The sequence below is a fragment of the Bombina bombina genome, chromosome 7 (assembly GCF_027579735.1).
Source record: "Bombina bombina isolate aBomBom1 chromosome 7, aBomBom1.pri, whole genome shotgun sequence".
NCBI classification, from domain to species: Eukaryota; Metazoa; Chordata; class Amphibia; order Anura; family Bombinatoridae; genus Bombina; species Bombina bombina.
Window position 1 is genome coordinate 300,280,566 of NC_069505.1, and position 14,603 is coordinate 300,295,168.

The 14,603-nt window shown below is 39.9% G+C and overlaps 1 protein-coding gene across 1 annotated transcript in view; it reads right to left on the minus strand.

Annotated features, from left to right (window-relative positions):
* GXYLT2 (glucoside xylosyltransferase 2) overlaps positions 1 to 14,603 on the minus strand; it is a 116,767-nt gene that overhangs the window by 60,226 nt on the left and 41,938 nt on the right. The window contains exon 3 of the mRNA XM_053720886.1: positions 8,930 to 9,061. Within this exon, the coding sequence (XP_053576861.1) occupies positions 8,930 to 9,061 (132 nt within the window). The remainder of the gene's footprint in view (positions 1 to 8,929; positions 9,062 to 14,603) is intronic.

Below are 14,603 nucleotides of genomic sequence, written 5' to 3' on the forward strand. Positions count from 1 at the left end.
ATGATCCCTCCTAGGCTCCGCCTACCCCAGTCATTCTCTTTGCCGTTGTACAGGCAACATCTCCACGGAGATGGCTTAGAGTTTTTTAGTGTTTAACTGTAGTTTTTATTATTCAATCAAGAGTTTGTTATTTTGAAATAGTGCTGGTATGTACTATTTACTCAGAAACAGAAAAGAGATGAAGATTTCTGTTTGTATGAGGAAAATGATTTTAGCAACCGTCACTAAAATCCATGGCTGTTCCACACAGGACTGTTGAGAGCAATTAACTTCAGTTGGGGGAACAGTGTGCAGTCTCTTGCTGCTTGAGGTATGACACATTCTAACAAGACGATGTAATGCTGGAAGCTGTCATTTTCCCTATGGGATCCGGTAAGCCATGTTTATTACGATCGTAAATAAGGGCTTCACAAGGGCTTATTAAAACTGTAGACTTTTTCTGGGCTAAATCGATTCATTATTAACACATATTTAGCCTTGAGGAATCATTTTATCTGGGTATTTTGATATAATAATATCGGCAGGCACTGTTTTAGACACCTTATTCTTAGGGGCTTTCCCAAAGCATAAGCAGAGCCTCATTTTCGCGCCGGTGTGGCGCACTTGTTTTTGAGAGGCATGGCATGCAGTCGCATGTGAGAGGAGCTCTGATACTTAGAAAAGACTTTCTGAAGGCGTCATTTGGTATCGTATTCCCCTTTGGGCTTGGTTGGGTCTCAGCAAAGCAGATACCAGGGACTGTAAAGGGGTTAAAGTTCAAAACGGCTCCGGTTCCGTTATTTTAAGGGTTAAAGCTTCCAAATTTGGTGTGCAATACTTTTAAGGCTTTAAGACACTGTGGTGAAAATTTGGTGAATTTTGAACAATTCCTTCATGTTTTTTCGCAATTGCAGTAATAAAGTGTGTTCAGTTTAAAATTTAAAGTGACAGTAACGGTTTTATTTTAAAACGTTTTTTGTACTTTGTTATCAAGTTTATGCCTGTTTAACATGTCTGAACTACCAGATAGACTGTGTTCTGAATGTGGGGAAGCCAGAATTCCTATTCATTTAAATAAATGTGATTTATGTGATAATGATAATGATGCCCAAGATGATTCCTCAAGTGAGGGGAGTAAGCATGGTACTGCATCATTCCCTCCATCGTCTACACGAGTCTTGCCCACTCAGGAGGCCCCTAGTACATCTAGCGCGCCAATACTCCTTACTATGCAACAATTAACGGCTGTAATGGATAATTCTGTCAAAAACATTTTAGCCAAAATGAACACTTATCAGCGTAAGCGCGGCTGCTCTGTTTTAGATACTGAAGAGCATGACGACGCTGATAATAATATTTCTGAAGGGCCCCTAACCCAGTCTGATGGGGCCAGGGAGGTTTTGTCTGAGGGAGAAATTACTGATTCAGGGAACATTTCTCAACAGGCTGAACCTGATGTGATTGCATTTAAATTTAAGTTGGAACATCTCCGCATTCTGCTTAAGGAGGTATTATCCACTCTGGATGATTGTGACAAGTTGGTCATCCCAGAGAAACTTTGTAAAATGGACAAGTTCCTAGAGGTGCCGGGGCTCCCAGAAGCTTTTCCTATACCCAAGCGGGTGGCGGACATTGTTAATAAAGAATGGGAAAGGCCCGGTATTCCTTTCGTCCCTCCCCCCATATTTAAAAAATTGTTTCCTATGGTCGACCCCAGAAAGGACTTATGGCAGACAGTCCCCAAGGTCGAGGGAGCGGTTTCCACTTTAAACAAACGCACCACTATACCCATAGAGGATAGTTGTGCTTTCAAAGATCCTATGGATAAAAAATTAGAAGGTTTGCTTAAAAAGATGTTTGTTCAGCAAGGTTACCTTCTACAACCAATTTCATGCATTGTCCCTGTCGCTACAGCCGCATGTTTCTGGTTCGATGATCTGATAAGAGCGGTCGATAGTGATTCTCCTCCTTTGGAGGAGATTATGGACAGAATCAATGCTCTCAAATTGGCTAATTCTTTCACCCTAGACGCCACTTTGCAATTGGCTAGGTTAGCGGCTAAGAATTCTGGGTTTGCTATCGTGGCGCGCAGAGCGCTTTGGTTGAAATCTTGGTCGGCTGATGCGTCTTCCAAGAACAAGCTACTTAACATTCCTTTCAAGGGGAAAACGCTGTTTGGCCCTGACTTGAAAGAGATTATCTCTGATATCACTGGGGGTAAGGGCCACGCCCTTCCTCAGGATCGGCCTTTCAAGGCAAAAAATAAACCTAATTTTCGTCCCTTTCGTAGAAACGGACCAGCCCAAGGTGCTACGTCCTCTAAGCAAGAGGGTAATACTTCTCAAGCCAAGCCAGCTTGGAGACCAATGCAAGGCTGGAACAAGGGAAAGCAGGCCAAGAAACCTGCCACTGCTACCAAGACAGCATGAAATGTTGGCCCCCGATCCGGGACCGGATCTGGTGGGGGGCAGACTCTCTCTCTTCGCTCAGGCTTGGGCAAGAGATGTTCTGGATCCTTGGGCGCTAGAAATAGTCTCCCAAGGTTATCTTCTGGAATTCAAGGGACTTCCCCCAAGGGGGAGGTTCCACAGGTCTCAGTTGTCTTCAGACCACATAAAAAGACAGGCATTCTTACATTGTGTAGAAGACCTGTTAAAAATGGGAGTGATTCATCCTGTTCCATTAAGAGAACAAGGGATGGGGTTCTACTCCAATCTGTTCATAGTTCCCAAAAAAGAGGGAACGTTCAGACCAATCTTAGATCTCAAGATCTTAAACAAGTTTCTCAAGGTTCCATCGTTCAAGATGGAAACCATTCGAACTATTCTTCCTTCCATCCAGGAAGGTCAATTCATGACCACGGTGGATTTAAAGGATGCGTATCTACATATTCCTATCCACAAGGAACATCATCGGTTCCTAAGGTTCGCATTCCTGGACAAACATTACCAGTTCGTGGCGCTTCCTTTCGGATTAGCCACTGCTCCAAGGATTTTCACAAAGGTACTAGGGTCCCTTCTAGCTGTGCTAAGACCAAGGGGCATTGCTGTAGTACCTTACTTGGACGACATTCTGATTCAAGCGTCGTCCCTTCCTCAAGCAAAGGCTCACACGGACATTGTCCTGGCCTTTCTCAGATCTCACGGGTGGAAAGTGAACGTGGAAAAGAGTTCTCTATCCCCGTCAACAAGGGTTCCCTTCTTGGGAACAATAATAGACTCCTTAGAAATGAGGATTTTTCTGACAGAGGCCAGAAAAACAAAGCTTCTAGACTCTTGTCGGATACTTCATTCCGTTCCTCTTCCTTCCATAGCTCAGTGCATGGAAGTGATCGGGTTGATGGTAGCGGCAATGGACATAGTTCCTTTTGCGCGCATTCATCTAAGACCATTACAACTGTGCATGCTCAGTCAGTGGAATGGGGACTATACAGTCTTGTCTCCGAAGATACAAGTAAATCAGAGGACCAGAGACTCACTCCGTTGGTGGCTGTCCCTGGACAACCTGTCACAAGGGATGACATTCCGCAGACCAGAGTGGGTCATTGTCACGACCGACGCCAGTCTGATGGGCTGGGGCGCGGTCTGGGGATCCCTGAAAGCTCAGGGTCTTTGGTCTCGGGAAGAATCTCTTCTACCGATAAATATTCTGGAACTGAGAGCGATATTCAATGCTCTCAAGGCTTGGCCTCAGCTAGCGAGGGCCAAGTTCATACGGTTTCAATCAGACAACATGACAACTGTTGCGTACATCAACCATCAGGGGGGAACAAGGAGTTCCCTAGCGATGGAAGAAGTGACCAAAATCATTCTATGGGCGGAGTCTCACTCCTGCCACCTGTCTGCTATCCACATCCCAGGAGTGGAAAATTGGGAAGCGGATTTTCTGAGTCGTCAGACATTGCATCCGGGGGAGTGGGAACTCCATCCGGAAATCTTTGCCCAAGTCACTCAGCTGTGGGGCATTCCAGACATGGATCTGATGGCCTCTCGTCAGAACTTCAAAGTTCCTTGCTACGGGTCCAGATCCAGGGATCCCAAGGCGGCTCTAGTGGATGCACTAGTAGCACCTTGGACCTTCAAACTAGCTTATGTGTTCCCGCCGTTTCCTCTCATCCCCAGGCTGGTAGCCAGGATCAATCAGGAGAGGGCGTCGGTGATCTTGATAGCTCCTGCGTGGCCACGCAGGACTTGGTATGCAGATCTGGTGAATATGTCATCGGCTCCACCTTGGAAGCTACCTTTGAGACGGGACCTTCTTGTTCAGGGTCCGTTCGAACATCCGAATCTGGTTTCACTCCAGCTGACTGCTTGGAGATTGAACGCTTGATTTTATCGAAGCGAGGGTTCTCAGATTCTGTTATTGATACTCTTGTTCAGGCCAGAAAGCCTGTAACTAGAAAGATTTACCACAAAATTTGGAAAAAATATATCTGTTGGTGTGAATCTAAAGGATTCTCTTGGGACAAGGTTAAGATTCCTAGGATTCTATCCTTCCTTCAAGAAGGATTGGAAAAAGGATTATCTGCAAGTTCCCTGAAGGGACAGATTTCTGCCTTGTCGGTGTTACTTCACAAAAAACTGGCTGCTGTGCCAGATGTTCAAGCCTTTGTTCAGGCTCTGGTTAGAATTAAGCCTGTTTACAAACCTTTGACTCCTCCTTGGAGTCTCAATTTAGTTCTTTCAGTTCTTCAGGGGGTTCCGTTTGAACCCTTGCATTCCGTTGATATTAAGTTATTATCTTGGAAAGTTTTGTTTTTAGTTGCAATTTCTTCTGCTAGAAGAGTTTCAGAATTATCTGCTCTGCAGTGTTCTCCTCCTTATCTGGTGTTCCATGCAGATAAGGTGGTTTTACGTACTAAACCTGGTTTTCTTCCAAAAGTTGTTTCTAACAAAAACATTAACCAGGAGATTATCGTACCTTCTCTGTGTCCGAAACCAGTTTCAAAGAAGGAACGTTTGTTGCACAATTTGGATGTTGTTCGCGCTCTAAAATTCTATTTAGATGCTACAAGGGATTTTAGACAAACATCTTCCTTGTTTGTTGTTTATTCTGGTAAAAGGAGAGGTCAAAAAGCAACTTCTACCTCTCTCTCTTTTTGGATTAAAAGCATCATCAGATTGGCTTACGAGACTGCCGGACGGCAGCCTCCCGAAAGAATCACAGCTCATTCCACTAGGGCTGTGGCTTCCACATGGGCCTTCAAGAACGAGGCTTCTGTTGATCAGATATGTAGGGCAGCGACTTGGTCTTCACTGCACACTTTTACCAAATTTTACAAGTTTGATACTTTTGCTTCTTCTGAGGCTATTTTTGGGAGAAAGGTTTTGCAAGCCGTGGTGCCTTCCATTTAGGTGACCTGATTTGCTCCCTCCCTTCATCCGTGTCCTAAAGCTTTGGTATTGGTTCCCACAAGTAAGGATGACGCCGTGGACCGGACACACCTATGTTGGAGAAAACAGAATTTATGTTTACCTGATAAATTACTTTCTCCAACGGTGTGTCCGGTCCACGGCCCGCCCGGGTTTTTTTAATCAGGTCTGATAATTTATTTTCTTTAACTACAGTCACCACGGTACCATATGGTTTCTCCTATGCAAATATTCCTCCTTAACGTCGGTCGAATGACTGGGGTAGGCGGAGCCTAGGAGGGATCATGTGACCAGCTTTGCTGGGCTCTTTGCCATTTCCTGTTGGGGAAGAGAATATCCCACAAGTAAGGATGACGCCGTGGACCGGACACACCGTTGGAGAAAGTAATTTATCAGGTAAACATAAATTCTGTTTTTTTAAAAACTGGTTCTTAAACAGCTCTTGTTTATTTTATGGAGTTTAAAACAATTTTTTTTCTTTGTAATTTTAATTAATACATTTGCTTTATGTTTAAGAGTTAACATCTTGATGCTCTAAATATAAACATTAAAATGTTAAGTGCTTGTTTGCCATTTAGAACCAGCAACACAGTATCATTGAATATATGGGTTATTAAAGGGACAGTCTAGTCAAAATTAAACTTTCATGACTCAGATAGGGCATTAAAATTTAAACAGCTTTCCAACTGACTTTTATCACTAAATTTGCTTTGTTTCCTTGGTGGTATTTTTGAAAAGCTAAACCTAGGTAGGCTCAAACTGATTTCTAAACCTTTGAAAACCGCTTCTTAGCTCAGAGCATTTTGAAAGTTTTTCACAGTTAGACAGTACTAGTTCATGTGTGTCATATAGATAAAAAATATGCTCACTCCCATGTAGTTATTTAGGAGTCTGCACTGATTGGCTAAACTGCATGCCTGTCAGAAGCACTGAGATAAGGGGGCAGTCTGCAGAGGCTTAGATACAAGGTAATCACAGAGGTATAAAGTATATTAATATAACTGTGTTGGTTATGCAAAACTGGGGAATGAGTAATCAAGGGATTATCCATCTTTTTAAACAATAACAATTCTGGTGTAGACTGTCCCTTTAAGTATTTTATTTTTTTGCTTTGCCCACTTCTTGCATATTACCAACAACGATTGAACATAATTATTTTGCTGTACATGTATGTTGCATTAATTTTGGGTGACTGACAGTTATGTGAATATGAATAATTGAGGTTTATAAATGATATGGACTTGCAGGGTTTGGAAGCCTTGAACCACCCACCCCCTCCACCTTTTAGTCGTCACACAAGTGATTGATCTTTTTTGGGGGATTAAATGGTACAGACATGGACCCTTTAACAGTTGGAAACATATTTGTACCTTATTTACCGCTAAATGGAACATATTAGTTCCTTAAGGTGTAATTATGATCCATTGAGGGTACAACCACAGAAGTTGTACCCTAAGTGTTCACAAATGGACCCCAACCGTACCCTTTTTTCTGACAGTGTACTAAGTGAACAAAACAAATTTGATGATAAAAGTAAATTGGAAAGTTGTTTTAACATTGCATGCCCTATCTGAATCATGAAAGTTTAATTTGACTGTCCCTTTACAGGGACACGGACGTCATTTTGTATAAATGTATAGCATATATGAAAAAGTAATCACTGCACTGCAAAACATCTACATACAAGATAAGTGTCTTAAAAATATTTAAAACTGAGGATTTATTTGTTTGTTTGTTTGTTTTTAGCAAAATGTGCATTGTTTTGCATTCCAAGGACATACAGCTTTAAAAACTTTGAGCATTTTTATCTTATCGACTCTGCTGTGGCCAGTTTCACTCAAATGTAAATCGGATCCTGCAGCACGGATCGAACAATCACTGTGCAGTGTGTTGCAGGGTCATTTCTCTCAGCACTGAAGGATACACGTTAGCCTTTCTGAATAAGTTAAAAAAAACTATAATTTTCAGAGTTATGTTATAAGGAATGTGGACTAAATAAATTGTGAATGGACACTGCAACATGTTTTTACAGTGCATAATAAATGTACATTCTGGTGTAAAAATGCTATTTTATTTTTATACACATTTCTATCTTTTACTCTTTGTTTAAAATAAAAAAAATGTCATAGAAGTCAATAGTACTGAAAAAAAACACTTTGTGATGCTTTAGCCTTTTTTAACATTTTATTGGCGGCATTCAGGACACGCACACAGGCACATATTGATAGCTATACCCTGTGCAAATATAAACACAGTTAAAGGACCAGTAAATACAGTGGATTTGCATAACAAATGCACAATAATAAGACAATGCAATAGCACCACTTAGTCTTTCAGTTATGTCTATTTTCACTCCTCCTGAATCATGTGACAGCCATCAGCCAATCACAAATACGTATAATATGTTAATTCTTGCACATGCTCAGTAGTAAATGGTGACTCAAAAGGGTAAATATAAAAAAACATGTTTATGGGAGCAAATTGGAAAGTTGTTTAAAATATCATGCTCTATTTGAAACATGATAGTTTAATTTTAAAGTCAGCTCCTCAACAGCAATGAATTACTGGGACTTATCTAAATGCATCTGTTGAGCCAATGACAAGAGGCATATGTGCGTGTAGCCACCAGTCAACAGCTAATTCCCATTAGTACATTACTGTTCCTGAGCCTACCCAAGTAAGCTTTACAACAAAGGATACCAATAAAAACAAGGTCAATTTGATCCTAGAAGTAAATTGAAGAGTCTCTTAAAATTGAATGCTCTATTGGAACCTCAAAAAGTTTAATTTTAACATGCAAGTAAAATATGATTTGCAGCAGATCATTCATGCTAGTACAGCCCTAGCATACTACAAAGGTGTTAAATACATAGTCAAATTTGTGCTCCTGTACCACTCCAGATGAGGATACAACTGGTAAGCAAATCAGAAACAAGCATATGTGCATATGCTCGAGTCTTTTGCAGGATAACCTGGAACAGAATGAGTGTGTTCCAGGAGTGTATTTTTGACTATATATTAAACACTTTGGCATTCTGACACTAGAATGTCCCTTTAAACATTTTAAAGGTAGTTATTTTGGTGTTTAAAGTCCTTATACATGAAATGAAAACTAGATATGTGCATGACGAAAAAATTCGGTCCGGATCGATTCGGAATTTTTCGAATTTCAGTTCGGATCGATTCGAATTTGGAAAATTTTGAATCGATTCGGTTCGGATTCGTTTCGGATTCATTCGGATTCGAAGAAATTCGGCTGGATTCGGTTTGATTCGGTTCGGAAATTCGGAATTTCGGTAAGTGTTAGGTGGGATTAGACTAGTATTATGTACTGTATATTAGGTGTAACCCAGAGCAGAGTGATATAACCTAATATACTGTACAATACTAGTGTAATCCATGGCCATCCGAATTTACTGAATAAATCCGAACTAATTCGGATTTATTTGGTAAATTCGGCAGTATTTTAATTTGGAAATTCGGTTCGATTCGAATCTCCGAATTTTCCGAATTTCCGAATCGATCCGAAACGAATTGCACATGTCTAATGAAAACCAGATGTAAAGTGTTTAACTTACTGGAAGGAACAGTCTTTGTGCAGCGCAGGGTTTGAAAAGTTTTTTCCATTCCTGAGGGTTTCCTACAGAAAACGTGATCGAGTAAATTCTGTACTCAAATTTCCTGGTAAACAGATGTGGCCAGTCTTCCAGCTGAAAGTGAAGTACATTAAGAGTAATGAATTTATGTAAAAGTCACACTTGGTGTTTCAGCAGATTATACCTAATACATAGGGAAAGTATAAAGAGAATAACACATAAGTACAGGGAGCTAGCGGACTCATTACTCAGAAAGTCTGCTGTTTTTAAAGGAGCAATAGTAAAATGTGTCAGAGCATTTTATTACTGCAATATTGCTTCTAGAACAGAACCCCCAACATAATGGCTGCCCCCCAATTGTGATAGGTCCTTGTTTTTCCACTGCAACAGCCCCGCCCATAGCTCTAATGCGGAGTGCCCAGCCACGCACACATGCCCCACCCCCTCTCATCATAGCCCTACCTACAACAGCGGGCCTCCGAAAAGTGCCCCCCTTACAACTATTTTCTGGAGACATCACTCTTGCAAAAAGTGTTGAACACGAGCTGCTAAGCTAATTACAGATAGCATATGTGCGTAGCCACCCACCGTGTTCAGTTCAGGGACACATCTGATTTTAAATGTGTTTAAGCGCATTTGAGGGGTTAAACACATAGTTCTGGTCAAGCAATAGTGCAATTATAAATACTTAGAGGATTTTACTAGTGCTCCTATAGGGAAAATGTATTACTTGAGAACGTATCCGCCTGCGCAGAAACTGTTCGGCTGCAATAGCCACTTGCAATGCAGCTTTGAGTGTCAAAATGTAAAATTGCACAGGAGCTCTCTTGTACAATGCTGCCCCCTATTGGTTGTGTGGGAGCAGGGCATGTCAGTCACCCCAAAAAAAGCAAGTTTCTGGGTGACATCCCCTATGAGGGGGTGGAAAGGATAAAGAAGCAATTTCTGCTTTTAAATTTGTAGTTGCAGGTTCACTCCCAAGAATGCAAACCCAGCTTGATAAATTTTCCCCTTTATGTTCCTTTAATGGGACAAAAAAGGAATCCTAATTAAACGGAGATTTAGATTTGTAACAACTTTCCAATTTACTTCTGTCAAATTTGCTGAATACCTAGAGTAAACCTAGGTATTCTCATAGGTGCTCAGGAGTGTGCACGTCTTTAGTACTCTATGGCAGCAGTGTGTGCAACAATCTTTGTAGAAATATTATACATTGTTGCAAACATTGCTGCCACCTGCACACTTTTTAGTTCCTATCAGCCTACCTAGATTTACAAAAAAGGATACCAAGAGAACTAAGCAAATTTGATAATAGAAGTAATCACCAAGGGGCGGATTTATCAAGTGTCGGGCAGATATGATCTGCTCAGCGTATCATGTCTGTCCAACATCGATAAATGCCAACAGCATACGCTGTCTGCATTTATCATTGCACAAGCATTTTGTGTGAAATCCTTGTGAAATGCCACCCCTGCATATTCGCGGCCAATCGGCCGCTAGCAGGGGGTGTCAATCATCCCAATCGTATCTGATCGGGAGGATTGCTATCTTACGACCGCTGCTTCTTAACTTTTGTTTCCGGCGAGCCTGAATGCTCGTGCGGAAACAGATGCATTCGCAGCTTCTTAAATCGGCCCCCCAAGTATCATGTTGTGGGGTCACATTTCTAAGTCATGCAGAAAAAAAATCACAATTTTCAAAGTTAAATTCAGAGGAGAAGTAGGAAAAATAAAATGAAATTGCACAGGAAAGTTTGTTTATGAGAAGTATTTATGAGTCACATTTTTATTTTAAAGAAACAGTAAAGTCAAAACTAAGCTTTCATGATTCAGATAGAGCATGCAATTTACTTTTTCTTTCCAATTTACTTCTATCATTTTCTTTGCATCCTTTGTTGAAGAATAGGCTTAGGAGCAGCAATGCACTGCTGGGAGCTAGCTGAACCCATCTGGTGAGCCAATGACAAGAGGCATATGTGTGTAGCCACCAATCACCAGCTAGCTCCTAGCAGTGCATTGCTGCTCCTGAGCTGACTTAGATATGCTCTTCAACAAAGGATACAAAGAGAATGAAACAAATTAGACAAGAGAAGTAAATTGGAAAGTTGATTAAAATGATATAATGTATCTGAATCGTGAAAAAAAAAATAAATCTAGGTTTTGCTCCTAAGCCGTGTAACCTGAGTCATGAAAGAACATATTTGGGTTTCATATCCCTTACTTAAAGGGACAGTATACACTCATTTTCATATAACTGCATGTAATAGACACTACTATAAAGAATAAGATGCACAGATACTGATATAAAAATCCAGTATAAAATGGTTTAAAAACTTACTTAAAGCTCTCAGTTTAGCTCTGTTAAATAGGCTGCTGGAAAGCCCACTGCAAGTGGGAAATAAGACACTCCCCCCTCCCCCTTCTTTTGCATATGAAAAGACCCTTTACACAAACAGGAGCAAGCTGGAGTAGGTAGCTGACGGTATTCACATAAAACTTAGGGGCTTGGTTAGGAGTCTGAAAATCAGAGCAAGGTTATTTAAAAATAAGCAAAACTATACATTTAAAAAAAAAAAAAAAACTTTATGGGCTATATAAATAGATCATCTACAAAACATTTATGCAAAGAAAAAATGAGTGTATAATGTCCCTTTAATGATCTTTTGGCTACTAGAGATGGCAACAATGTGGTGGTTACTTGCATTCACGTTCTTAAAAGATGTGCATCATGACTTTATTTGTAGCTTATGCCCCAATTGTCCCTATCCTGTAACACATTATACAATCCAAATGTTTATTCTGCTGACCAAAGTGTTCCCTGCATTTCCAGGATTTCAAAAGACAAGAGTGACTTTAGCTCAGCGTTTAGAGCTATCTGTACATTGAGCCCTGTTTCAGATTTCCTTCCCAAACCTTAACATTCTGTTCCAGTACAAACATCTGGAATCACACATTCCCGCACAACCACAAGAAATGATGTGAAGACGCTGGAAACATTGCAGAAGCTCTTGGATTTCATTAACTGTGCGCAACTAATTATACCGGCTCAGATGACTGCCTGTTTTTCTACATGGGGTTTTAATTTAAATACTTTTTATAGGGTATATTAGCGGTACAACGCACAAAAAAGTTATGCTTTATGTTAAAGTATACGCTGCTCTGGAACATGGGAACTTTAAAGGGACACTAAACCCAATTCTTTTCTTTCATGATTCAGATAGAGCATGCAATTGTAAACAGTTTTCTAATTTACTCCTATTATCAATTTTTCTTTGTTCTCTTGCTATCTATTTGAAAAAGTTAAGGAGAAGGACCATTTTTGGTTCAGCACCTGGGTGGCACTTTGTGATAAGTGGTTAAATGTACCCACCAATCAGCAAGTGCTATCCAGGGTGCTGAACTAAAAAAGGGCCGGCTCCTTAGCTTAGATTCCTGCTTTTTTCAAATAAAGATAGCAAGAGAATGAAGAAAAAATGATAATAGGAGTAAATTAGAAAGTTTCTTAAAATTGCATGCTCTATCTGAATCTTGAAAGTAAAATTTGGGTTTAGTATCCCTGTAAAGGGGCATTAAACACTAAGGGACAGATTACAAAATATCGCTTTTGCGAGGGCGATATTTGCGCTTCACTTTGTAATACCAGCGCACGCAAATGTACGCTAGTATTACAAGTTAGGTGCAATGTGAACACAACCTTGTGTTCGCATTGCATTGAAGCTTAGTGCTCACGAGAGCCTGCTTCCATAGGAAACCTCGTTCTCAATGCAGTCAGACACGGAATGAGAATCTAGCGCAGCAAAGGGGGAAAGTCGCGTAGTGATAAGCAGCAGATTTAAATATATATATATGAATATATACATATATATTTAGGTGTTTATATGTGTATATACACATATTAACACATAAATATATAAGAATATATAAATATATTTACAGGGAACACACAGTAGACATAGACAGCAATGTAAAGGCGCTTTTCAGTGCTGGTTTTTTTTTCTAACACCCCAAACCCGCAGACTTTAACCCCTAAAAACTGCTTTGTGCAGTTTGTTTTTATTAAAACAATGCTACAATATGCTTTATGTTGGGGGCAACTGGGGGATATTTTGAAAATGAACCAGAGGTCTGACCTCTGGTTAATTTTCGGAGTGCTAATTGCTACCGCAAGCAATAGATAATCCCTTTATTTCCCATTCCCCAGTTTTGCATAACCAACCCTTTTATATTAATACACTTTTTACCTCTGTGATTACCTTGTATCTAAGCCTCTGCAGACTCCCAACTTATGTCAATGCTTTTGAAAGACACTTTTTTTTAGCCAATCAATGCTGACTCATAAGTAACTCCATGGGAGTAAGCACAATGTTATCTATATGGCATACATGAACTAGCGCTATCTAGCTGTAAAAAAAAAAAGTCAAAATGCACTGTGATAAGAGAGGCGGTCTTCAAGTGCTTATAATTTATCATATGAGCCTACCTAGGTTTAGCTTTCAACAATGAATACCAAGAGAACATAGCATATTTGATGATAAAATTAAATTGGAAAGTTGTTTAAAATTGCCTGACCTATCTGATGCATGAAAGTTTAATTTTGATTAGACTGTCACTTTAAGCTTTGGGGAACTAGTGTGTTCAAAAAAGGGCAATAATATTAATGGAAATCTGAAACCCCAAAAGTAAAAGACAATCACACATCAGTACTGATGATACTGAGCAAGGTATGACCAGCTACTGTTTTTATTCACAGAGGTGGTATCCAGGTACATTTTTGAGGCCAGAATATTGTATAGAAACATAGTCGTCTACCCACATTACTTGTGCAATGTAAACCTACTTATTTATTAAGATAGCCTTAAAGGGACATTTCAGCCAAAATTGGAATCCATTATTTCAGTTTTGAATAGATGCATTTTTGTAATATACATGTATCAGCAAAAATGTTTCTAATAAAAGCTATAGCTGTTTAAAAAGTGTATTTAAGTATGCACCGTGCACCAGCATTTTAAGAGAGCCTAAGGTGCTTGTACCATCTGGTAATGACTACATTTGGTAATTGCTGACATGATACAGGCCACATTGGCATTCTGAGCAGCTGCAGTATTTAAAATGCTGGTGCACTGGGAATATCTAGCTATGCTTCACATGCACGCGCAGAGAAAAATGTTAACTCTTATACAGTGATAACTTAAAGTGAAAGTAAATCCTAGCGTTTTACAAACGCTAGCATTGACTTTTGAAACAAATAAAGGGCACTTTCATTCAGTTTTACTAGAAGCATTTTTGCCAGTACAGTATATTACTAATATGTTTCTATTCAAAGATGTAATTCATCTATGTGCATTTTAATTTTGTCTGGAATGTCCCAAGCATTTTTAAATAATTTTAGTCCTCGTGTTTATTCCATGAATCAACCACCCTTGAAAACTGCTCCCTCACATTTCTTTTAAACCTACTATCCTCTAACTTAAAGGGACATGAAATCCGAAAACTTCCTTTCATGTTTCAGATAGAGCATGCAATTTTAAACAACTTTCTTATTTACTTCTATTATCAAATTTTCTCCATTTTCTTGTTATCTTTTGTTGAAAAGCAGGGACTTTAGCTCAGGAGTGTGTACATTTCTGGAGCACTACATGTCCCTTTAAGACCCCTTG